We start from the raw sequence: 26,695 nt of genomic DNA on the forward strand, positions 1-26,695 counted from the left end.
GCAATGAGACTAGTAAATGAAAGTTTAAGATTTTGTGATAGTTCTTTTTACCCTTAGACTATACCCTAATAAAGATACAAATTCAAAATACCTTTTGTAAGATTTGAGTTTCTGTCACCAACTTGATAGCTTTTTTCATTCATTTCAGTTGGTTTTCGAGTTAGCTGTCTTCTAGTGATGTTACTTAGATTATTCCTTTTCCATTTTTACTGTTGCAAACGATACAGAGTGAAACATTTTTTTAAAGATGTATTTATTTTAAAGAGAGGGAGAGAGAGAGAGAGAGAGAGAGGAGGGGCAGAGTGGTGGGACAGAGAATTCTAAGCAGAATTCCTGCTGAATGTGGAGCTTGATGTGGGGCTTGACCTCATGACCCTGAGATCAAGACCTGAGCAGAAATCAAGAGTTGGACACTCAACCAACTTAACCACCCAGGAGCCTGTGAAAGTTTTGTATTTTTTCAAGAAAATTTTCATTAGTTTCCTAAAAGTGAGACTACAGGGTTGTATGATTGTGTATGCCTATATAATTGTGCTAGATACTGTCAAAATCTTTTCTATAAAGTTTGTATCATCTTGCACTCCCTCCATCAAGGTACCCAGGAACCAGCTGGGTAATAACAGGAAGAGGCTTGGATTATTGGAAAGTAGAACCTCGGCGACTGAGGAAGAGGCCACTGCTCAGCCACTGTTTAATACTTCAGGAGCTAGGAAATAAAGAGCATCCAGGAGTAGGAACTCTTCTCAAAGATGGCTTGTGGCACAGATGGCTGTGACACGTTGGGAGCCTAAAGGAGACTCCCTAAGGAGCGAGGCCTGAGGCCTATGAGAGGGCAGGGCCCAAGGAGTGCTAGTACCTCCATGGGGGTGTAATGAGGCCGGTTCTAGGAATGCTAAACCAACCGGTGACAAACCAACTGCTGCCCCGGAGTACATCATCATGGCTGAGGTGACGCTGATAGGTAAAGCAGGCAAACAAGGAACAGCAAGTCCTGTCCCCTCTTTCTGATTTTGTTTCTATCATCCCTTGTTTGAAAGAAGCTTAAAAGGTCATCTAGCAAAGAAAATATATGATTTGTAGAGTTCCAGCATCACATAGCAAATTGTAGAGATGGGTTTGGAGGTGAGAGAAGAGATGAAGAGATAGAAGCAAACTGCAGGTGGGGGGGGGGGGCGGGGGGGGGTGGAAGAAACGTGTTCCTTCCCATTTGCTTCTTGCTCCTGCCAGCATCATCACAGGAATGACCCACCCTTGCAGGAATGAGTGACTTCAGAAACAACAGGTGAGTCCAGTCTGCAGCTTTTCCACATTATCAGGCCAGGCCTGTCACCGCTCTCAAGGGAAACAGCACTGCCCCCTGTACACCTGCCCCGAACCCTGGAACTCTTTCTCCAAGCCTTCAGCTTTCAGAAATTCCATCCTTTTTTCTTTGTTCCCCAGCCCCTGAGATACCTCCCATAGTTACTTCCTCTATGACACTCGAGTGGTCCCTTCTGCCTTTTTAGCTCTTGTTTAGCTCTCTAGTATGTGGCTAACAATTTATAAAATAAGTGTGGTCTCGGGATCCCTGGGTGGCGCAGCGGTTTGGCGCCTGCCTTTGGCCCAGGGCGCGATCCTGGAGACCTGGGATCGAGTCCCACGTCGGGCTCCCTGCATGGAGCCTGCTTCTGCCTGTGTCTCTGCCTCTCTCTCTCTCTCTCTCTGTGACTATCATAAATAAATAAAAATTAAAAAAAAAAAATAAGTGTGGTCTCTCTCTTGGCTAGACCCTGACTCATACAATCTCTATCTATGCCAGAAGTCACTTGACAAAAATTCAACACTCATGCGCGATTTTTACAAAAAACACTCAATAAAATAATTGATAGGCAATATTTTAATGTGATTATAAATTATACATAACCAGCTCAAAATCCAGCATCTTACTTATTAGGATAAAACCAGAGGCATTCCCATGAAAATCAGTAACAATACAAGGATACCTAGTCTTCTCACTACCATTTAACATGCTACTTAACGTAGCAGGCATACAATTAACTAGACAAAAGAAAGCAATGAGAGGAATAAGATTTGGAAGGGAAAAAAAGAGGTAAAAGATAGCTTAGTTTTCAGGACATATGTCTGGAAAGTACTACAAACAATGGGTATAATTAACATACAGAAATCAATAATCAACACATATATGCAAATAATAATTAGGTAAGAGAATCAAAGGGTAGGTCCCATTTATGTTACCAAGAAAAAAAATAAAATAACTAAGCATAAACTTATTAAGAAGTAAGTAAAAGTTCTAGGAGGGAAACTTTGAAACTCCCCCTAACGTCTAGAGAGGATGGTAGTGGGGCATAAACACACACACAGACTAATAAAACAGAAAATGGAGAAATAAATTTAAGTGCACATGGAAATACAACATAAAAAAGGGTGGCATTTCAAATCAATAGTGGGAAACATGGACCTTCTAATTAATGGGGGAATCATTTGGAAAAAGGTTGGAATTGCATTCATATCCCATATAATAGAAAAAAATCCACATGAGTTAGAAATTTAAATGTAAGAACACAATGAAACCATGGGTAAATGTTCTTTATACTCTGGAAGTAGGAAAATTGTTTTTTACTGTGACCAAATTCCACCAGCAATAAAAGTTGATAAATTTGGCTACATAAATTGAAAAACAATTTGCAAGGAGGAAAAATAGAAATAAGCAATAGGAAAAAAAACATAATACTGGAGAGTAACTCTAGGAGGTCCATAGTCTCCAAGTTATAGGTCTGCAGTAAAGAGAACAAAGACTGTCAGGGTGCCAAGCTCTTAATCATTGTATAAACTGTTCCTTTAAGAAGGCCTCTCCATTCAACCCACATTGTTGACATTATGAGTAAGTTCCATGGGACTTTGCACTCCTACAGCAGTTCCTCAAAGTTTGGTCCTGGGACAGTCTGCCCCAGGATAATCTGAAGTGTTTGTTAAAAACACTGAGTCTACCCTTTCATTTGTCAGACATTATCTAAGCAAGCTTTTCTACCTAGGCACAATAGAATTTGACTTGTCACTTGAATACAGTAAGCTATGTTCATTGATCTTATCAGATCTGAATAGGATTCCTTACTTTCTACTAGTATAGTAAGTGATTTTTAAAATAAAGTTAGAAAAACCAAATTTAAAAGAGCCTGAAAGGTTAAGCCCCTCAGTCAAGTCATCAGATTACACAGAATGGAAATAATACAGAAACTGATACCTAACAGGTAATTCTGAAGTGTAAGAATGAAGGGTCCCAGAAAACTGGCCAAGGGCACAAGGCAGCTTTTAGAATCTTCTAGGTGTTCAAATATATTGGATGGTTTAAAAACACAACAAAACAAGATAGCTTGGTATGCAACAAGATAACCAATGCAAAAATATTTACAACACATTTTATTTGGTTAAAAGGTTAACAGCTTTTACTTAGTTAAAGGCTGTCAGGTCGAAAGAAGCTTACAAAAACAGGAACATAAGTTATAGGATGACCAAATGACTTCAGAAGCTTAATATTACAAAATAGCTATCTTAAACACATATATGTAAACATAAGAATGGATAAATTAATACTCATGAAAAGGAGGAGCAGAAAAAAGCTTCCATTGTGCATTCATTTCGTCTTCTGGAATCTTGTTATATCCCTGTTTTGACTTGGTATGGTTTGAATTCAAAAAAACCAGAATCCATAAATATATCTTATCTTCTCATCTTCCTGCAAAGTAGGAAAAAAAAAGGAAGATGAAACATACTGACAACTCAAAGCTGATGCTTTTGCTATGAAGCATGGAGAAGAAAATTGATGCATCATATATCTGGAATACTCTATGATAGTAGGAATTACAAAATAAGGTTTAAGAAAAATTGACCAGCTTAGATTTTTACGTTTTACTATATATTTCCTTTTTATTATGAACTGCAGCATACATAGAATATATGAAAATGTACAACTTAAAAACAGTAATTAAATGATGTGCTTATCACCTAGGTAAGAAATAAAATACTACCACACCTCAGAAGCCTCAAGTGTGCCCCTTTCTGATCACATCCCTGTTGTTCCCCAACAAGTAACTGCTATCCTGAACTGTGCTCATCTCTTCCTTGCTTTTCTTCATAGTTAAGTTGTTTTTCTAAACACCTTTATTCATTTCCAAGTCTCTCCTTCACTGAAACATTAAATACTCACACTTTACATTCTGTATCTAATTCTATCAGTTGTTTCTGCTGGTACCTGTTCGTTTACTGTGATCTGTTTATTTCCCTGGGAATTCTACCTGTGGAAAATTTGTTGAGGACTGAGAAGAACTCTAGAAAATATTTGCATTTGCTTCTGATGGACAACAGGGGGCACTACAATTCATGGACTAATACAATTTTTCAGCTTAAGGTTTTCTGTGACTTCCAGATAATTGTAAATTCCAGCTGCAATGCATGAGAGTTTGATTTTGATTATGAATTCTCAGAAGATTTCTTTCCTTCTCAATTCAGTGCCAGAATTATTTCCTGGGGCTTAAAAAAGCTGATGGGAAGGTTATTTTTAGTTTGCTCTCCTACTGAGAGGGTAGCTCAACTTTATTGAAGGTGATCTACTATTAGACTTTATTTTAGCTAAACCCTGGGATATACCTTCTGCCCCAGCCCCATAATACTGTGAATTCAATACTTAGGTTCACCTCGTTTGGTAAATGCCTTCAGGCAAAAGCCAGTCTCAGAGTCCACCTACCTTTTCTGTGTTCCTGCTCTCATTCAGTCTCTGATAAGAGCTTGCTTTCTTCTTCTCTTCTAGCTAATAGATATGTTTGGGGGGTGGTGGGGGTGGGGTGGGGTTTGGCTTTTGTTTCCTTATAATGAGAGGCAGCCTTCTCACTGATGAAGAAATTATGAATAAGTAAAGCAAAAATGAACGCTGTGGTTTTGAATCAGAGGTTATCAATATATAAACTCATCATGGATTCTACTTAATATACAGATAGAGAAATATAAAAGTGTGTGTATGCATGGATTAGTATGCATGTGTATGTTTCCTAGCTCTGTCGGCTGAGAGGACCTAACTAACAGCAATATCCCCTGGTATTGGTGGTGGTGGCCAGACCCTAAGAAGGATCCCTGCCACCACACTCAGGATGATGTTCATGCTCTTGTATAACTGCCTCTTTAAGGAACTGTGACTCAATCTAACCAATAGAAGACAGCAAAGGTGATAGAATGTCTCACTTCTAAGATTACGTTTCATTTTATAGTAATCTATCTGCTAAAGGATTTGCTCTAGAGACTTTCTAGCTAGCTTTGAAATAAGTAGCCATTTTGGGAGGCCCACTTGGCAAGGAGCTGAGAGTGGCCTCTAGGAGTTGAGGATAGCCTCTAGCCAACAGCAAGAAGCTGGGGCCCTCAGTCCTGTAACTACAAGGAAATATACTTGTGTGATTTATTTATTTATTCATGAGAGACACAGGCAGAGACATAGGCAGAGGGAGAAGCAGGCTCCACGCAGGGAGGACTTGATCTCCGATCCCGGATCCCAGGATCATGACCTGAGCCATAGAGTACCTAATTCAGTGTGCTAGTCCAGATTCCTGGCCCTCAGAAATGGAAAGAAGAAATGGATGTTGTTTTGGGCTATTAGGTTTATAGGTAACAACTGTTGTGCAGCAATAGCTAATATATACATAGTATATATACTATGTACATACATATATATAGTATATATACTATATACATAGTACAAATAACTAATGCCCAGATCTTGGTTTCTAAACACAATTCTTCAGGGGAACTGGGTTCTTTGCAAAAGTACCTGATTTGGTGGCTGGGGCAGGAAAAACACTAAGATAAGCCTGGAACATCTTGTGTCAGAAAAGAAGTGCTCAAAATATTATGAAGTCTTGTTGAAAGAACACAGAAGGAAGCCACCCTGAAGGAACTCCTAATTGCCAAGCTGGAATAATCTGGGCAATGGAATAACTATTGATAGTATTAGATTTTAACTGATAGAATAAACACAAATAACTAATTAACTAACTAACTAACTAAATAAATAAATAAATAACTAAATAAGGAAGGGAGGGAGGGAGGGAGGGAGGGAGGGAGGAAAGGAAAGAAGGAGAGAGAAAGGACAGCTCTTCCTTACAGAATTCTAATAAATGCTGAAGGAAAGAGAGAAACAGAAAGCCACTATTAGGCAGAAATATAACTGTTGCAGGCAAGATCCATCAATGGATGCTAAAATTAGCAAGCAAATGTTTGATGAAAAATAGGATGCATGGTGACAAATAAGATCCCCCAGTGTCCATTAACTATAAAGGAAAAGATGGTAATTTACTGTGAAAAAAGCCCAGTAGACACCATGGTCCTCAATCAAGTGATCCAAGTTAACATTATTGAGACATCCTGACATGATAAACCCCTTAAAATGATGCAAATGGCACACCATTTCTGTAGAATTCTTGCCAAAAATGCGTAACTGCTTTGTAATGATGAAAAAAACATCACACACACACACAAAAAGAAAAAACATCAGACAAAACTGAGGGATATTCTACAAAATAATTGACCAATAGTCTCCAAAAGTGTCAAAGTCATAAAAGGAAAGGAAGAAATGAAGAACTGTCATAGGATGGAGGAGGCTAAGGAGAAACAACAACGATACGCAAGGTGGGATCCTGGATAGGATTCTAAAACAGCAAAGGATGTTAATGGACATCTATAGTTTAGTTAATAGTATTATACCAATGCTAATTTTCTAATTTTGATCATTGTACTGTGGGTAAGGTGCTAAAATAAGGGAAAGCTGGGAGAGGAATCTTTGTGCTATTTTTATAACTCTTTGCTAAGTCTAAGTTTAGTTTAATATAAAAAAATTTAACTCTCAACTCAATTAAAAAAAAAAAAAAAGACAACCAATTTAAAAAAGGGAAAAAGATCTGAATAGACTGACCTCCCTACCTCCCTCCTTTCTTCCTTTCTTTCTTCGCTTCCTGCCAGCGTGAAACCCAATTCGGGACTTGAACTCACAGCCTTGAGATCATGACCTGACCTGAGATCAAGACTCGGACACTTAACTGACTGAGCCTTACACTCTTACATTTGTGTAAGAAGATACACAAATGGCCAATGAGTACATGAAAAGATGCTCAACATCATCAGTTATCAGAGAGCTTCAGGTCAAAACTTTCTTTTTTTTTTTTTATTTATTAGGTCAAAACTTTCATATACTACTTTACACCCACTTACTATGGTTAGAATCATCAAAAAGCCAAATAACAACAAGTGTGTTGGCATGGAATTAAAGAAATCAGAACCGTCATACATCATTGGTGGTAATGTAAAATGACAGCAGCTTTGGAAAATAGTCTAAGCAGTTCCGCAAATGATTAAACGGAGTTACCATATGACCCAGGAATTCCATAAGGAGGCATATGTCCAAGAGAAAAGAAAACCTATGTAGACACAAAGACTTGCAAATGATATTAACAGCATTATTCATAATAACCAAAAGATGGAAACAACCAAACATCCTTTGACAGACAAGTGGATAAACAAAATGTGGTTATTATCTATACGACAGAATTTAATTCAGTCCTATAAAGAAATGAAATACTATATATAATGAACGGATAAACCCTAGAAACATATGGTAAGTGCAAGAAGACAGTCACAAAGACCACATATTACATGATTCCATTCATATGAAATATCCAGAACAGGGAAATCTATTGAGATAGGAAGTGGGTGAATCGTTGCTTAGGGCTGGGGGCAGGGTGGTGGGTATGGGAGTGACACACAAAGGGCATGGGGTTTCTTTCTGAAGTTTTATGATGATAGGTATGGTATGTGAATTACAGCTTGACAGTTATTTTTTTTTTTAAACCACTTGATCTTTTATTTCATTTTGTTTCTGTTTTACCCTCCTTTGTATTGCTATCCTGGGTGTGTGTGTGTGTGTGTGTGTGTGTGTGTGTTTTAAGACTTTATTTTTTTAGAGCAGTTTTAGGTTTGCAATACTATTGAGAGGGAGGTACAGAGATTTCCCCCATGCCCTCTGCCCTTACCTGTACACAGCCGTCCCCACTGTCAATTACTCACAGGCATTGTATATACTGGATCAAGGATGAATACACACTAACACATCACAATCAGTTGAAGCCTATGGTGTACTTAGGGTTCCCTCTTGGTATTGTACATTCTAAGGGTAGGGACAAATGTGTAATGACATGTATCTATCATCATAATATCAGAGTATTTTCACTGCCCTAAAAATCCTCCATGTTCCACCTAATTCATCTGTCTCCTCTATCCCTACCAGATAACAGTGATCTTTTTCCTGTCTTCATAGCTTCACCTCTTCCAGAATGTCATATACTTGGAATTATACAATAAGTAGTTTTCTCAGATTGGCTTCTTTTACTTAGTAAACTGTATTTATGGTCCTCCTTGTCTTTTCATAGCTTGGTACCTCAATGCTTTTTAGCTTTGAGTAATACTCCATTGTCTAGATATATCATAGTTTATTTCTCCATTCACCTACTGAAGGACATTCTTGGTTGCTTACTGGTTTTAGTAATGTGAATAAAGCTGCCATAAATATCCATGTGCAGATTTTTGTGTGGACATGTTTTCCCCTTTGGGTAAAGACCAAGGAGTGTGACAGCTGGACTGTATGTTAAGGGTACCTTAAGTTTTGTAAGACCACCAAGCTGTCTTGCAAAATAGCTGTGTATCCTTTGGCTTTCCCACTAGCAGTGCTCCATACCTGTTATTGCTTCAAAATATCTGTCAGAACCACCAATGCCTTTCATCTTATAAAAGAAGTAAATACTGACACAATGCAAAGGATAAGAAAATTTAAGGATAATTTTCTCTCTTTTTGAAAATATGATTGGTTTCTGCAAAACAGGCTCCTTCATTTATTCTTTTAAAAAGTGAGATTTTCCATAGAACACATGTAAAAGGCATTTGGACATTTTTTGAAATAATTAAGGGAATTTGAATAGGGATTGGCTACTGGGTAGTTGACAGTAAGAAATTGTTGCTAATTCATTGTTGCCAGATAATTGAGTGATTACTGTTATCTAGTTTTGTTAAGAAGTTCCTTTTTAAAAGAGATACACACAGAAGTATTTTTGGAATTAAATGACCCAATATTAGGGATTTGTTTTAAAAATGCTACAACAAATAAGGATAGATAAAATATATAAGGCAAAATACTGGTAACAGTTGAAGCTCAGGATGGATAAGTAGGAAGAGTACTATTTTCCCTTTGTTGAGGTTTGATATATTTTTTAAAGATTTATTTATTTTAGAGAGAGGGAAAGAGTACATACACGCATGGGGACACATAGGGGCAGAGGGAGAGAGAATCTCAAGCAGACTCTCCGCTGAGCACGGAGCCCAACTGGGGCTTGGTCTCACGACCCTGAGATCGTGGCCGAAACCAAAATCAAGAGTTGGACACTTAATTGACTGAGCCACCCAAGCACCCTGTGTTTGAAATTTTAAAAAAGAGAAAGAAAAAGACTATTATTCTTTAAGGCCAAAGAACAAATAAGCCACTTTGAATTCCTCTAGGGAACAAGGTAGAGTACAAATGAAGACAAGAGACATAGAAATAGTGGTTTGCAAATCATAGGCAACAAAGTTGTTTTACAAAGCCCGTTTAAAGAATAAAAGAAGACATTTCTTCAAATCTTACCCAGATTATACTGTGATTATTGTATGTCAAAAATATACCGATATTGAGAAGCGTTCAAACACTAATTCATCAGGCAGGAATTTCTTTTAAAGCACATAATTTATAATATCACACTGAAATCACTTTAATATCACTGAAATACTTACCTTTTGAGATTTGGCTCCTTTAAATAGAGAGGCGTACACCTTCTTCTCCGGCTTGGTAGCTCTAAAGATGGATTTTCTGACTTATTTTCAGCTTTAGCAGCATTATTTGAAACAAAATTGGTATTTGTCAAGTCCTGTAGTGTTCTACAACCTGCAAAGAATATTATTTTCACAAATATTTATAAATGTGGGATATATGGGATATCTCTATATAGAAATAGATATGGGATATAGTGGTTTACAAATTGCTGGTAGCACATTTTTAAATATAACAATAATCAAGCTATAATTTTAAATACTATAATAGCAATGAAATTATTTGTGAATAAGTTTTTCTCCTCAAAATGAGGGGAAAAGAGACTTAAAATTTTAAACTATCAAAGTAGATTATAACATTTTTATTCTGAAATCACATATAGGCTGATAAAAATTCTTTATAGGTCAACTCTAGTCACAGAATCATACAAATTACTACACATTCATTCAACATTTGTATCGACTGCTTACTCTATGAAAGGTACCATGAGGAATAGAGATGCAAGATGGCTGACCAGTCCTCTATCATGTACTAGAACTCTGGATTTTTGCACTTTTGCTATAGTATGCGTTTTATGTGGAATAGCCTTATCAAATCCTAGTGCTAACTTGAAAAGAAATCTGTACCCTCATGTTCATAGCAGCATTATGTATAGTCAAGACATAGAAACAATCTAAGTGTCCATGGATGGATGAACGGATAAAGAAGTTGTGGCATGTGTGTACATGTATATTAATATTATATGCATATTACTCAGACATAAAAACATGAGGAAATCCTACAATTTGAGATAACACAGATGGATCTTGAAGGCATTATGTTAAGTGAAATAAGTCATATACAGAAAAACAAATACTGTAGGATCTCATTTACATCAGGGAACAATACAAAACAAAATAATCAAAACCAAAAACCCAAACCCAGAAAAAGAGATCAGACTTGTGATTACCAGAGGTGACAGAGGGTGGAGAAAGGGGGGAATAAGAAGAAAGCAGTCAAAAGGTACAAATGTCCAATCATAAGACAAATAAGTACTAGGGATGCAATGTACAACCTGATGACTACAGCTAACACTGCTTTCTGATATATAAGAAAGTTAAGAGGGGGCGCCTGGGTGGCTCAGCTGAGCATCTGACTCTTGACTAGGCACAGGTCATGATCTCAGGGTTGTGAGATCAAGCCCCGCACTGGGCTCCGTGCTGGGTGTGGAGCTTGCTTAGGATGGATTCTCTTTCTCCCTTTCCCTCTGTTCCTCAACCCCACACCCTCTCTCTCAAAAAAAAAAGTTGAGAGTAAATCCTAGGAGTTCTCATCACAAGGAGAAAGCTTTTTTCTTTTCTGTTTACTGTATCCATATGACATGATGGATATTATCTGAACCTGCTGTGGTAACCATTTCATAATACATGTAAATCCAATCATCATGCTGTATGCCTTAAAGTTATACAGTAATGTCAATTATTTCTCAAAATGGGAAAAAATTTCTAGTATTCTACATACATATATATTCAAATGTTAAGTCACCCAGTAGAAAATTTTGACTGATATGGGAAAGTCCAACGTCATAAAATTTCTAATAATGAAAGAATATCCTTTGGATGTATAAGGGGAAAAAATGGGATAAGTAATGTTACATACAGCATGACTTCAGGCATATATTTAAATTCCATAGATTGAACTCTGTATGCACATGCCAAAATGCTGACTGCAGTTCTTCTGGGTGATTGTTTTTCCTACAATTTCCTGATTTTCTACTTTCCATTTTCTGCAATGAGTATTATTTTAATAACTGGGAGAAAATAAAAAGTAAACACTAAAGATAAAAATCCTACCTATCCTTTAGGGCCTAAAATGCTATCTATGTATTTCATGTCCTCTTGTCCAAATCACTCCCAATATATGTGTTAGCACATGTATGCTTTTATTAGAGCATTTATCACATTTACCATCTATTTGTTGTTTGCTATTTTGAAACATGCATTCTGAGGAAAGGGAGTTGATATTACTGATTTTTTAATCCTCTAAAACTCCAAATCAGACAACTTTGTGGTAAAGGCCAAATCTGTTTTTTAGGTTTTAAATATTCAAGACACTACTCTGCTATCTTTCCTAAAATAGTACACTTTCTTTAAAATTTTTTATAGTTTCTATATACCAGGTTACACAGCTAAATACTGTTTTTAACTCCATAAAAATATCAGTTATAACAAAATACTTTACTGGTTTGAAAAAAGAAAATACTTCTAAAACTTGATCATTTCAGCCATTAACCTACCTATTCCTGATTTTTGTGTTCTCTGGTTGAATTTCATCCCTTTCATCTTCTCATGTACATCACCACTTATTTGAAAGATTGGTGAGCTCTCCAGGGCAAAATTTTCTTTTATCATCAAATTTTTACTAGGAGAAATACTCAGAGGCACTGAATCCTCATGAGCACTCTTAAAGGAAGAATCTTGTATGTTAGGCGAATATACCTGAGAAAAAGCTTGAAATGTCTTTGTGTAAAACTCTGGCTTCATTTTGACAACTTCCTCATTTTCTGAAATTTTTTCCTTAGCATCTTGTCCAGATTCAACTGATATTCCCGGGTCAGTGTCAGATATTATCTGCATTACCTTATGGCTATCTGAAGAAGGATAGATGATCTTCTTTTTCTTTGATTTAGATGACGTTTTGTTTACTTTTCTGACTTGGCACTCTTCTTCTTTTACCACTTCCACAAAGGGGTTATCTCTTTTTTCATTCAGAGTTGTAGGGCTTTGCTTCAGATTCTCCTGTAGGTCCATGTGCTTATCAGGATCAGAATCTGCTTCATTAGTAATATATTTTAAACCTGATTCTAAGGAGACAGATGTCTGTAAAGAATCTGGTAACTGTGAAATACATTTTTTTTTACCTTTTGCCAAAATCTTTGACTTGCCTGATAATTCTTTCCCATGCTTTTTAACTAATTTATAAGGATTTGAATTTTGGTCACAATTTTCCTTTTCATTATTATCTATTTCCATAGAGTATCCACTGATAATACTTTGGCATTCAAGTCTTTGTTTAGATTTATTTACTTGAAAAGCAAGATCTTTTGTATAGCTTTCTTGATCCTGTACATCTTTATCATTATCCCCATATATTTCATACCTTTCAGAAATTATTGCTGTCTTCTGATTTACTTTCTGCCTAAGTTTCTTATTTTTTGATTCATTTTGCTGAGAAGGTTGCTTATCAGTCACATGCTTTTTCAAACCCAACACATTCTGTGCCTCATAATCATATAGATTTCCATTACTGGGAGTGGGAAGACAAGCTGTTTGTAATTCACTTGTGACTTCCAGGTTTTTAGAAATAGTTTCTTTACCTGTTTGATTTAGAGAAAAGAAGTTACTTTCTTCTGGGTCATGAATACCTTTTTTTTTAAACTCATTTGTCCGGTTCATTTCCACAATTATTTCTGTCTCCCGACTTACTTTCTGCCTAAGCCTCTTATTTATTTTTGATTCATTTTGCTTTGTAGGTGGCATATCGGTAACAAGCTTTTTCACCCCCAAAATGTTTTGAGTCTCATAATGACATAGGTTCCTATCACCTCTGTTGGAAGGATCGGCTTTCTGAAACTCATCTGAGTCTTTTAGGTTTTCAGGGATGATTTCTTTTTCCTTTTGGTTAAGAGGAAGTAAGTTATCTTTTTCTGGGTCATGTGTACCTTTGTCATCATTCTCATATATTTGGTTGATTTCAGAAATTATTTCTGTCTTCCGACATACCTTTTGCCTAAGCTTCTTACCTATTTTTGATTCATTTTGACAAGCAGGTTGCATACCACAGACATGCTCTTCTACTCCCAGAACATTTTGAGTCTCATAATCATATAGGCTTCCACTATCTTTGGTAGAAAGGGCAGGTGTTTGGAACTCACTTGGGTCTGTTAGATTTCCAGGGACGATTTCTTTATCCTTCTGGTTTAGGAAGAAAGAATTACCCTTTTCTGGGCAATACACATTCTTATCATTACCTAAATGATTCACTTCAGAAATTATTTCTGTCCTCCGATTTACTTTCTGCCTAAGATTATGAACTTTTGATTCATTTTGCTGAAGAGGGTACACATCAGTGATCTGCTTTTGCAAATCCAATACATTTTGGATCTCACAATTATACAAATTTCCATTATCAATGGTGGAAAGAGCAGGTTTTTGAAACTCATCTGAAGCTTTTAGGTTTCTAATAATTTCTTTATTCACTTGGGTTTGGAAGGAGAAGTTACCTTCTTCTGGGCCATGCACAACTTTAGCACTATCCCTATATATTTGGTTTGTTTCAGAAATTATTTCTGTCTTTCGATTTATTTTCTGCCTAAGCTTCTCATTTATTTTTGATTCATTTTGCTGAGCAGGCTGCATATCAGTGACATGCTTTTTCAAATCTGACATATTCTGGGCCTCATAATCATATAAACTTTCATTATCTTTAGTGGAAAGATCAGCTGTTTGAAATTCACTTGTGACTTCTGGGTTTTCAGAAGTGGTTTCTTTATTCTTTTGGTTTGAGAGTAAGTTATCATTTTCTAACTTAGAAATCACAGTCTGTCTAGAAGCTTTACTTTTATGACAAGCTAGAGAACTCTGACCCATACTAAATTTACTCTCCTGATGGAATTTATCTAAACTTTGAGAGAAAGAGTATGCTTCTTCTTGCTCATTTGTTACATGTATTTTCTTTTTTTTATTACACTGTGTAGTTTGTCTCTTATCTTGATCAAAGTCATCATGAAGGGTTACTTTCTTCAGTATGTTCAACTGAGTCAGCTGCTCAGTATTGAACATAAAATTTGGATCGTCTGAATCCCCTTTGCCATTCAAGATAACTGATCTTTTTTCTGGTCCATTTTCAATCTTTTCCTCAATATTGATATCTGAACTATTTTTAAATGGTCTCTTTGATCTTTCTCTCTTTTTTTCAGAGCTTGAATCCCTCACTTTTCTGAAAGTTTTTATTTCACAATCATTTGATTTTTTATTGCTTTTATTTTTAGTGCCCGTTGAAACTGTAACAATTTTGCTTATTTCACTAGCAGTTAAATCCATGTCAGCATCATACACAGTTTTCTGCAACTGAAAGTCATCACTACCTTGAAATGGATTCTTGTACTCTGCAGTAGGTTCGCTTGTCGACTCAGATGAGACAGGAAGCCATTGGATGTTTCCTTGCATTTCAATATTCTTTTCATTAGTATGATCATTTATCTTATTATTCCAATTTAATTCTGGACTTGAAATGTGTTGTTGATCTAAATCTGTCATATGAGGACTGACAGGATTATTTAATTCCTGAGATAATACATGTTTCTTCCTTTCAGTTACATTACTGAGAGATGGCTTCTCCTTTCTGTGGCTGATCGACTGGGCATTTTTCACCTCACTCATTAGAGAACTAAGGGAATTTTGGTCTGAGTGGAAAAAATAAAGGGAAAGAAAATTTAGAAGTAATGACAATGAATTTGTTATTTTAAACAAACAGAGCAAAAATCAAGCTGTTTCACAGAAAGGATTCTGATAATGTATTCTGTTCAGATACTTACAAAGAATCTATGCTGATAAAAATAAAGTAGAAATGACCAGAGTATTCATAAGTTACATTTTACATTGTATTTATGGACAATATATATTAAGAATTCACTCTGCCTTGGCCCCAACAGTAGAGTGGAACACATCTGATGGTAGAGCCACTAACTTACATTTCTAAAGTCAGAGGAGGCCAGCAAATGAACCCAAATAACAGTGATAAGTCTGACAAGTATTACTATTGAAAGACAATCAGCAGGCAACTAAAGTTTATATAAATTATACATACACACATAAATTTTTATAAAGGAAAAACAATTCTAAGCTCTAAATCAAATATACTTATGGTTCTATAATCCAATCTGCAAATCTATGATAAATACATAAGCCAGACTCCCCTGAAGGATTATTTTAGAAATAACTATGTAAATAAAACGTAAGTATCATCATTTCCTCTGGCTCAACTATTACCCAGGCTCAAGTTTTTGCTTTGGCTTTGATCCTGAAAAAGTAACAAAATCTATTTAGGTCCCTCCAATTTTTTTTTTTTTTTTTTTTTTGTCTATGAAAAGGAGAAGATGAAACTAAGTAAATATATGGCATCTTTCAATTTGTAAACTAAAAAGATACCAAGAAAAGCTCTTTGGGCTGACTCTATTTTTTTAAAAAAAGATTTTATTTATTCATGAGAGACACAGAGAGGCAGAGACACAGGCAGAGGGAGAAGCAGGCTCCATACAGAAGCCCGACATGGGACTCGATCCCGGGGCTCCGAGATCACGCCCTGGGCCCAAGGCAAGCACTAAACCACTGAGCCACCCAGAGATCCCAAGGCTGACTCATTTTTAAATACTGCTCGCAGAATAACAGCATTAGGCCACTGTGGATCTGATATTTATCAGCATGTTTATTTAAAAATTAAATTTTTCAGGGGGACCTGGGTAGTGGCTCAGCGGTTGAGAATCTGCCTTTGGCTTGGATCATGATCCCAGGCTCCTGGGATCGAGTCCCACATCAGTCTCCTGGTGATGAGCCTGCTTCTCTCTCTGCCTGTGTCTCTGCTTCTCTCTATGTTTCTCATGAATAAATAAATAAAATCTTAGAAAAAAAATAAAATACAATAAAAATTAAATTTTTCACCAGTAGTTTTAAATGATGGGAGTTAGCAAATCTATAACATAAGAGAGCTACCTTATTAACTGTTTATAAACCATGGGCCTCAAGCAAAAAAGTCTGATGAATATAACTTTTTAATATTGATATTAAAATTTTTTTAAATCTCACCTTTGGGAAACATATCAAAAATAGAAAAAATGTCTGAATCATCTAAACCACACATATTATGATTATTTTCTTTAAGAAGTAACAATTACAAATCATACTGACTTGATAAAGGTTGCCCTGTTGATACCGAAGAGGGAATATCAGGTGATATCTTTGATATAGCACTGTCATCATATTGCATTTTCTCTTTCTCTTTATCATCATCATCATCATCATCATCATTTGAAGTTAATGGAACCCTAAATGCAGGTGGAAATAAATGACGAGTTTTGTATTTTACAAAAATTAATTAGAAAATTACATAGATAGTTCTTTTTATATGCCATTTATTTAAGATCCAACCACAAGCCCACTCTGGTATCTTTTTATGTTCAATGAAGACAATTATAGGTAGGAAAGAGATAGTTTCTAATAGTATAGAACTTGGAATAAAACAGGAATGCTACTTACCTCAGAGCCCCAGTGGCCTCAAAAAGAGATAAATGATATAACCACTGGTTGGGCTACTAAGAGTAATAATACTAATGAAACGAATAAACTTCAAACATACTAACAAATACTCATATAATATTTATAGCTTTCTTACAGTTAATTTTATAGAATAACCAAAAATTTTTCTATAGTTTCAATAAGTACAGTTGTATGTAAAGTTAAGTGTGAACTAAAGTTTCCTATGTGCCAAAAGGTATTCATGTAAACTAAGGCCATATTCCTAGAGTAGTTAAATCTATTTGGCTGCAGGGAGATATAAACAGACAGAAATAATTAAACTGACCTTGAATTCAAAGAATGAGGATTAACATCCCCCAAAGACAAAGATTTTGTCTTAAATGCCAAACAAATTTAAGAGGTTATGTTTCTGATAATGGCTGAATAGCTATTTTTGAATCAGCCCTATCAAACATAATGACTATAAATTCTGGATAAAATATTTTTAAAAACTACCTAAAGTAACTGGAGAGTAAACAAAAAGCAAATAAAGAGCGAGTGATACTTTAAAAAAAGGTGAGTTTACAACCTCAGCCAGTGCCACATTTTTAAAAAGTTAGAAATCTATATTCTTACTGATTCAAGGTAAGAATTAAAAACAATTAAGACAGATGCAAAAGTATGTGTGATGGGGAAATAACAGGTAGAGAGGGGAGACCCAAATTTTGTGTGTAAATTGTTCCCCTCCCCATCTCTGGCTGACCCAAAAATCATACATATGTGAGGAAGATTCCAAGCAGGCCAGCTAAGGATAAAAGAACTAAAATGAGATTTCATATGTTGCCACTTACAGGAAAATAATAAGTTTGAGTTCAGACAAGGTAATTGCCTAGTAAAATAAAACACAAATTTGTTGGAGGAACACACCTGAATCCAGACTTTCTATAACATAGGACTCACATGTCCAGCATATAATCCAATATTATTCAAAATATAATGCAACAGGAAAAAAGTGTTCAAACTCAAGGGAAAAAGATAACCAATAGAGAATGTTCCTGATATAAAACACTCATGAAAATATGCTCAAATGAAAATATTGAGCATGAAAGAATTCTCAATATTATTAATATTATCAAGGAAATCAAAATCAAAATGAAATACCACTTTATACCAACTAGATGGTTATAATCAAAAGCATAGATAATAACAAGTATTGGTAAGGATGCAAAGAAACTGTGACCCTAATACTTCGCTGGTGGAAATGTAAAACAACGCAGCAGCTTTGTAAAATGGTTTGGCACCACCTCCAAAAGTTATACAGTTATATGACTCAGTAATTCTACTTGTTGGCATAAATTGAAAACTATGTCCACACAAAAACTTTTACATGAATGTTCATAGCACCACTGTTCAGAATCGTCAAAAAGTAAAAATAGCACAAATGTTCATTAACTGAATGGATATACAAAATAAGATACGCAAACAACAGAAATTTTTTTTTAAGATTTTATTTATTTATTCATGGAAGACACAAAGAGGCAGAGACACAGGCAGAGGGAGAAGCAGGTTCCATGCAGGGAGCCTGATGTGGGATTTGATCCTGGGACTCCAGGATCATGACCTGGGCTGAAGGCAGGTGCTAAACCGCTGAGCCATCCAGGGATTCCCAAAAAACAGAAACTTATTCAGTCATAAAAAGGAATGAAATAGTAACACATGCTACAAAATGAATGAAACTTGAATAAAGGATATAATAACGAGCAGACGGGGATCCCTGGGTGGCTCAGCGGTTTAGCGCTTGCATTAGGCCCAGGGCCTGATCCTGGAGTCCTGGAATCGAGTCCCACATCAGGCTCCCTGCAAGGAGCCTGCTTCTCCCTCTGCCTGTCTCTCTGCCTCTCTCTCTCTCTCTCTGTGTCTCTCATGAATAAATAAATAAAATCTTAAACAGAAAAAAAAGTGAGCAGACACTAATGAAATATGAAAGAAAAATTGACAAAAAATATCAATTAAACTGGGACACCTAGGTGGCTCAGTGGTTGAACATCTGCCTTCGGCACAGGGCATCATTCCGGGGTCCTGAGATCAAGTTCCATATTGGGCTCCCCATAGGGAGCCTATTTCTCCTGCCTCTTTCTCTGTGCCTCTCATGAATAAATAAATGAAATCTTAAAAAAAAAAAAAATCAATGAAACCAAAAGCTGAGTCTCTAAAGGAATCAATAAAATTGACAATAATATAGCTAGCTTGATAAATTAAAAAAAAAGAGTGATACAAATTACCAATATCAATGATGAGAGAAAAGAACCTCACTACAGATGTCACAGGCTTTAAAAGAATAATAAGGGTATATTATAAACAACTTTATGCCAATAAACTTGACTGCCTAGAAGAAGTAGATGAATTTTTGGAAAGACAATTTTTTTTTTTAAGATTTTATTTACTTATTCATGAGAGACATGGAGAGAGAGAGAGAGAGAGAGAGAGAGAGACATAGGCAGAGGGAGAAGCAGGCTCCATGCAAGGAGCCTGATGTGGGGCTCCAGGATCACGCCCTGAGTCAAAGGCAAACACTCAACCACTGAGCCACCCATGTGTCCCAACACAAGTATTTTCTAAATTGACTTGAAAATAATAGAAAAAATCTGAAAAGCCTTATATTTATTTAAGAGATCAAATTAATAATTAAAAACTCAGGTCCAAATATGTTCTCTCTTTAATTCTTTCAAACATTTAAGGAAGAAATCCCAGTTGTACACCCTTTCAAAAAATGGAGAAAGAGGGAATGCTTCTAATCTTGTTTTACAAAGCCAGCACAACTCTTATTAAAACTCATCAAAGATACAGTAAGAAAATTATAGACCAATATCCCTTATAAATACAGATAAAAAAATTTAAAGAAAAAGTTATCAAATCCTATCCATTAATATATAGTAAGAATAATACACCATGACCACGTAGAATTTGAGATAGAAGTTTGTTTTAATGCAAATAAACTGAAGTCACCACACTGACAAATGAAGTAGATCTCAATTTTTTAAAACTAAGTAGAATAAAGGAAATAATAAAGAGCAGTCACCAATGAAACATGAAATAGGAAAAAAAACTGATAAAAAACATGGATGAAACCAGATATAAAGGAGAAAAGTCATGATTATCTCCAGATACAGAAAAAAAAATTGACATAATTCAATATAAATTCATTATAAAAACACTAAGCAAACCAGAATAAAGAGGAAAGTTTTTCTTCAATTTGCAAAAAAGGTACTAACTTTTCAAAAGAAAAGACAGATGCCACAGACAATAAAATAACACTTTTAAATTGCTAAAAATAATTCCCAACTTAAAATTTTGTAATTGCAAACATACTCCAGAAATGAAGATGAAATAAGTATGTTCCTAGAAAAACAAAAGCTGAATGAATGCATTGCCAGGACCTGCATTAAAAGAAATAAAAAGAATTTCTTTCAGCATTAGAAAAATTATCTTAAAAAGGAATCTCAAAATGAAAGCAGTGAATTTTACCTCATTGAAGCTGAGGAAAACAACTGTGAATGGGTATACAACTAAAAATATAGGAAACAATATGAAAAAGATAAAAAAGTTAAATATGTATGTGATTTAAATGAATCTTGGCTACACAAAACAATGAAAGTAGTAATTTGTGGGATTAAAATATATGTATGTATGAAAGTTAAAAAAAAATCTAAGGATGAATGTTGCTGTCACTAGAGTACTCATAAAAGAACAGTAGAAGATAACAAGTTAATAGATAAGAAAAATAATGGAAAACATTTTATTTCCAAAGAAATCAAGAAAGAAGAGAAACAATATAAAACAGATTGCTCAAATAGAAAACAACTAGATGGCATATATAAATCCAATTATATCGTCAATGATATTAAATGCAAACATACTAAATATTCTAATTAAAAGATGTTACAATGAATTAATTTTTTAAAAAGAACTTATATGCATTTTAAATTAATAGAATTTAAAAGTTATAGAAAACCAGAGAAATGCTGTATCAGACAAGTAGACTTAAAGCAAGAATCATTTCTAGAAGTAATTCATATTGATAAAACAAGTCATCAGGAAAACAAATTAATCCTAAACTTTTTTAAAGATTTTATTTATTTATTCATGAGAGACACAGAGAGAGAGGGGCAGAGACATAGGCAGAGAGAGAAGCAGGCTCCTTGCAGGGAGCTTGATGTAGGACTTGATTCCCGGGCCCTGGGATCACCTGAGCCAAAGGCAGATGCTTAACCACTGAATGACCCAGGCATCCCTCAATCCTAAACTTAAATGTGTTTACTAAGAACTTTAAAACACGTAAAGCAAAAATTGACAAAACTAAAAGGAGAAATTCATGAATCCATAATCATAGTGGCAGACTTTAATGCATTTCTATCAGTAGCTTATAGAAGAGATGACAGAAGCAAGAAGGGTATGGAAGTTTTGAACAATATAATCCATAAACTTGACACAACTGATACAAAGTACTGTATCCAACAACCACAAAATACATATTCTTTTTATGTGTACCCAAAATATTTACCAAGTTAGACCAAGAAGTGTCCTAATGCAAATATTAATATATTTCAAAAGATCAAAATCATTTGATTCATGTTCCATAACTACAATGGACATCAGCTAGAAATCAGCAAAAAAAAGTAATTAGAAAAAACATATCCAGCTGATTGGAAATTTAATATGCTTGTTAATGATCCATGATTCAAAGAATATATCAGAATAGAAAGTAGAAAATATTTTAAACTCAATGGTAATAAGGATATGGCACATCAAAAATTATGTGGTGCAGCTAAATAAGCCTTTAAAAATATTTTTGAGGATACGTTCGTTAGATTACTCCTTTCTGCCCCTGGACACCGCCGAGTAAGCATCGTTAAAGTCTCCCCTCCCACCGCTGTCATGTCTAAGTCAGAGTCTCCCAAAGAGCCTGAGCAGCTGCGGAAGCTCTTCATCAGAGGTTTGAGCTTCGAAACAACCGATGAGAGTCTGAGGAGCCATTTTGAGCACTGGGGGACGCTTACGGACTGTGTAGTAATGAGAGACCCCAACACCAAGCGCTCCAGAGGCTTTGGGTTCCTCACGTAGGCCACCGTGGAGGAGGTGGACGCGGCCATGAACGCCAGGCCACACAAGGTGGACGGAAGAGTCGTGGAACCAAAGAGGGCTGTCTCCCAAGGAGATTCTCAAAGACCCGGTGTCCACTTAACTGTGAAAAAGATTTTTGTCGGTGGCATTAAAGAAGACACTGAAGAACATCATCTAAGAGATTATTTTGAACAGTATGGGAAAATTGAAGTGATTGAGATCATGACTGACCGAGGCAGTGGCAAAAAGAGAGGTTTTGCTTTTGTGACCTTTGACGACTACGACTCTGTAGACAAGATTGTCATTCAAAAATACCATACTGTGAATGGCCACAACTGTGAAGTAAGGAAAGCCCTATCGAAGCAAGAGATGGCTAGTGCTTCGTCCAGCCAAAGAGGCCGAAGTGGTTCTGGAAACTTTGGTGGTGGTTGTGGAGGTGGTTTTGGTGGGAATGACAACTTTGGTCGTGGAGGGAACTTCAGTGGTCGAGGTGGCTTCGGTGGCAGTCGAGGTGGTGGTGGATACGGTGGCAGTGGGGTTGGCTATAACGGATTTGGTAATGATGGTGGTTATGGAGGAGGCGGCCCTGGTTACTCTGGAGGAAGCAGAGGCTATGGAAGTGGTGGACAGGGTTATGGAAACCAGGGCAGTGGCTATGGCAGGAGTGGCAGCTATGACAGCTATAACAACAGAGGAGGCGGAGGCAGCTATGGCGGTGGTAGTGGAAGCAACTTTGGAGGTGGCGGAAGCTATAACGATTTTGGCAATTACAACAATCAATCCTCAAATTTTGGACCCATGAAAGGAGGAAATTTTAGAGGCAGAAGCTCTGGCCCCTATGGTGGTGGAGGCCAATACTTTGCCAAACCACGAAACCAAGGTGGCTATGGCGGTTCCAGCAGCAGCAGCAGCTATGGCAGTGGCAGAAGGTTTTAATTACTGCCAGGAAACAAAGCTAAGCAGGAGAGGAGAGCCAGAGAAGTGACAGGGAAGCTACAGGTTACAACAGATTTGTGAACTCAGCCAAGCACAGTGGTGGCAGGACCTAGCTGCTACAAAGAAGACATGTTTTAGACAATACTCATGTGTATGGGCAAAAAACTCGAGGACTGTATTTGTGACTAATTGTAACAGGTTATTTTAGTTTCTGTTCTGTGGAAAGTGTAAAGCACTCCAACAAAGGGTTTTAATGTAGATTTTTTTTTTTGCACCCATGCTGTTGATTGCTAAATGTAATAGTCTGATCATGATGCTGAATAAATGTATCTTTAAAAAAAAATTTTTTTTTAAAAGAAAGGCTAAAAATTAATAATCTAAACTAGCTCAAGAAACAAATAATAGCAGTAATAATAAAACTTTTAAATTGAAAAGAAAGAAAAAGCAAAACAGAAAGAAATAATAAAGAGCAGATTAAACGCAACAGGAAACAAATATGTTAAAAAGAAAGATCTACATAGTCCAAAAAAGGATTCATTTTGCATAGATGAATAAAACTAATAAATCCCTAGAACACAACTCATCAAGAAAATATTGATAAAATACACTCAATATTAAGAAAGAAAAAGAGAACATCTCTACATACTCTACAAACATTAAAGATGTAACTAGAGGAATTATAAACAATTAGATGCTAATAATTTGATATTTTAGATAAAATGGAAAAACTGAGAAAAAATAACAAACTTGACACAAGAAAAAATAGAAAATCAGAATATTCCTGTATCTATTAAAATAGGATATAATAAAAAAAACCTTTCCACAAGAAAACCTGAAGGCCCGGATAATTTCTCCCCAACACTTAAAGGAAAAAAATATATTTACACAAATACTTATAGAAAATAAAAAATAAGTGCACTTATCAATTCATTTACTATGATCAGCATAATAAATACCAGGATTTGACAAATTATTTTAATAATGAAATATTATAAAACATCTTTATTATTAACATACAAGGAAAAATCCTTTAAAAAATAATCAATGTCTATGTCTCTCTCTATGTCTCTCATGAATGGATAAATAAATCTTTAACAAAAAAATAATAAGTAAAATTTAGTGATAAAGGATGTATCATTAGGAGCAGTTCACTGTAGAACTGTAATATTGATTTAATATTTAAATATCAATCCTTAAAATTCATTATATTAATAGAAAAAATATTAAAAATAATAGAAAAGAGAAAAAAAATAATATGTTCTTGATAGGACATAAAAAGCATTTGATAAAATTAAAATGCCATTCAGGAAAACTAGGAGTACAAAGGAAGTTTTCAATTTGTTAAGAAGAATCTACAAAACACCAAAGGCAAACATAACATATTAGATAAGGCAAACACAATAAGGATACCCATCATTACTACTTTTATTCATTATTGAACAAAAAACAGTCACTGCAATAAGGTAAGAAAAAAATTAAAGGCCTACAAACTGAAGGGGAGAAGGGGAAATTGTCCTATTTCTAAATAATAAAATTACATTCATAGAAAATGGGGAAAAAAACTACAGATAAACTATTAAAATTAATAGCAAGGTCACTGGAAACAAGGTCAATATTTAAAAATCAATTGTATTTCTACATACTAGCATCAAGAAGAAAATGAAATTTAAAAACAATATCATTCAGAATACCACTAAACATCTAATAAGTAAGAAAAGTAAGAAAAAGATGTGCAATAACTATTCGGTAAAACAGAGAAAATCCATAATATCTAAATAATATACCATGTTCACTGATAGAACACTCAATTTTATAATGATTTATAATCAAATTAATCAAGAAATGGTCATTTTGGTCAGGAGAATAGCAATGGTCAAAGTTAATTTTAAAGCTCGGAGCAGGAGCACCTGGGTGGCTCAGTTGGTTAAGCATCTGCCTTCAGCTCAGGTCATGATCCCAGGATCCTGGGACTGAGCCCTGAGACTGAACCCTGAGCAGGGAGCCTGATTCATCCTCTCCCTCTGCCTGCCACGCCACTCCCCCTGCTTGTGCTCTCTCTCTATCAAATAAATAAAAATCTTTTTTTAAAAAAATAGATGAAGCTTGGAGCAGTATGCAAGATAATAAAGATAGAAATAGTTATCAGATTTACCCAGCAGAAGACATGATGCCAGTGGGGACCTAGGGGAAAAGAAAGAAAAGAACCAGAGTACCAGCATACTACACATGCTTGTGGTTATTGAATTGATGCATAAGTCTCTTTGGAACCCTGGAGATATAACCTGTACCAAGAACTACAGATCATCTCATTCCTACTTTACTAGGCAACCACATGTTGATGAAACCTAAACACTGTAACACACAAATAATGGATGTGTTACATAAAAATCTAAACCCTCTGAACCAGTATAATTCAAACCCATGAAACTAAAGGTTCACTTTTGCCTCTTTCTTCTCTAGAGTCTATGGGAAAGCTGAATATTATTTCAGTTCTATTAGACTATGTCTTCAATTTCTTTTACTGGTACAATGTTAACAAGAAACTGGTACAACGTTAACAAGTATTTCGTTATTTACTTTGAAATGTTTTTCTATGTTTCAAGAAAGAAGACCAAATAAAAACTGTGCAAAGCATTATCTAGGCAAGTATTTAACTAAGTTTGAAGCAATTACCTTGCAAATGGAAGACGTACCAACTTACACTGTTTACTAACCCGTTTCTTCTTGATACTTGACAGTAGAAAGGGACTCTGATGAAACTATTTTGAAAAAAATAAAGAAAATGAAAAGGAAAAATAATTTCTAATCTCATTTAATTTTTACTATACCAGATTTACAAGTATACCAATAGTAATAGAACGATTCTTCCATTAGTTTTCAATAGTTGAATGAGAATAATGTGGTAAGATTAAACATAGTTTATCCTTTATTATGCCCTCAAAGATAATCATTGCTAATATTTTGATATATAAACTTCCAAACTGTCTTCTCTGTATATGAATAAATATGTGTATATCTGCACATATATATCTCTACATAAATACTCAATATCTTCATGTCTACATATGTATTATGTATAATTGCATTTTATAATCTACATTTTAATGATCTTTTAAAACTAAAAGTCTAGGTGATTTTATTTTATTTTTTATTTTTTTTATAGATTTTATTTATTTATTTATGAGAGACAGGCAGAGACACAGTCAGAGGGAGAAGCAGACTCCATGCAGGGAGCCTGATGTGGGATTTGATCCCAGGACTCAAGGATCATGCCCTGGGCCAAAGGCAGGCGCCAAACCGCTGAGCCACCCAGGGTTCCCAGTCTAGGTGATTTTAATGTATCTTTTAGGTTTTTTTTTAATCTATACTTTTGAAATTTTCTCACACTTTTTTTTTTTTAAGATTTTATTTATTTATTCATGAGAGACACAGAGAGAGAGAGAGAGAGAGAGAGAGGCAGAGACACAGACAGAGGAGA

General features: G+C 35.4%; 1 protein-coding gene and 1 pseudogene across 3 annotated transcripts in view; one reads left to right on the forward strand and one right to left on the reverse strand.

Annotated features, from left to right (window-relative positions):
• Positions 1–1,858: 1,858 nt before the first annotated feature.
• SGO2 (shugoshin 2) overlaps positions 1,859–26,695 on the reverse strand; it is a 41,313-nt gene continuing 16,476 nt past the window's right edge. For all 3 annotated transcript variants that reach the window (XM_077885328.1, XM_077885329.1, XM_077885330.1), the window contains 5 exons: positions 25,891–25,976; positions 16,834–16,970; positions 12,165–15,332; positions 9,853–10,003; positions 1,859–3,733 (listed from right to left, as the gene is read on the reverse strand). In XM_077885328.1, the coding sequence (XP_077741454.1) occupies positions 3,718–3,733; positions 9,853–10,003; positions 12,165–15,332; positions 16,834–16,970; positions 25,891–25,976 (3,558 nt within the window). In that variant the 3' untranslated portion in view covers positions 1,859–3,717. The remainder of the gene's footprint in view (positions 3,734–9,852; positions 10,004–12,164; positions 15,333–16,833; positions 16,971–25,890; positions 25,977–26,695) is intronic.
• Positions 22,016–23,522, forward strand: LOC144306057 (heterogeneous nuclear ribonucleoprotein A1 pseudogene; annotated as a pseudogene).

This window comes from Canis aureus, chromosome 36, assembly GCF_053574225.1.
Source record: "Canis aureus isolate CA01 chromosome 36, VMU_Caureus_v.1.0, whole genome shotgun sequence".
Taxonomy (NCBI): Eukaryota; Metazoa; Chordata; class Mammalia; order Carnivora; family Canidae; genus Canis; species Canis aureus.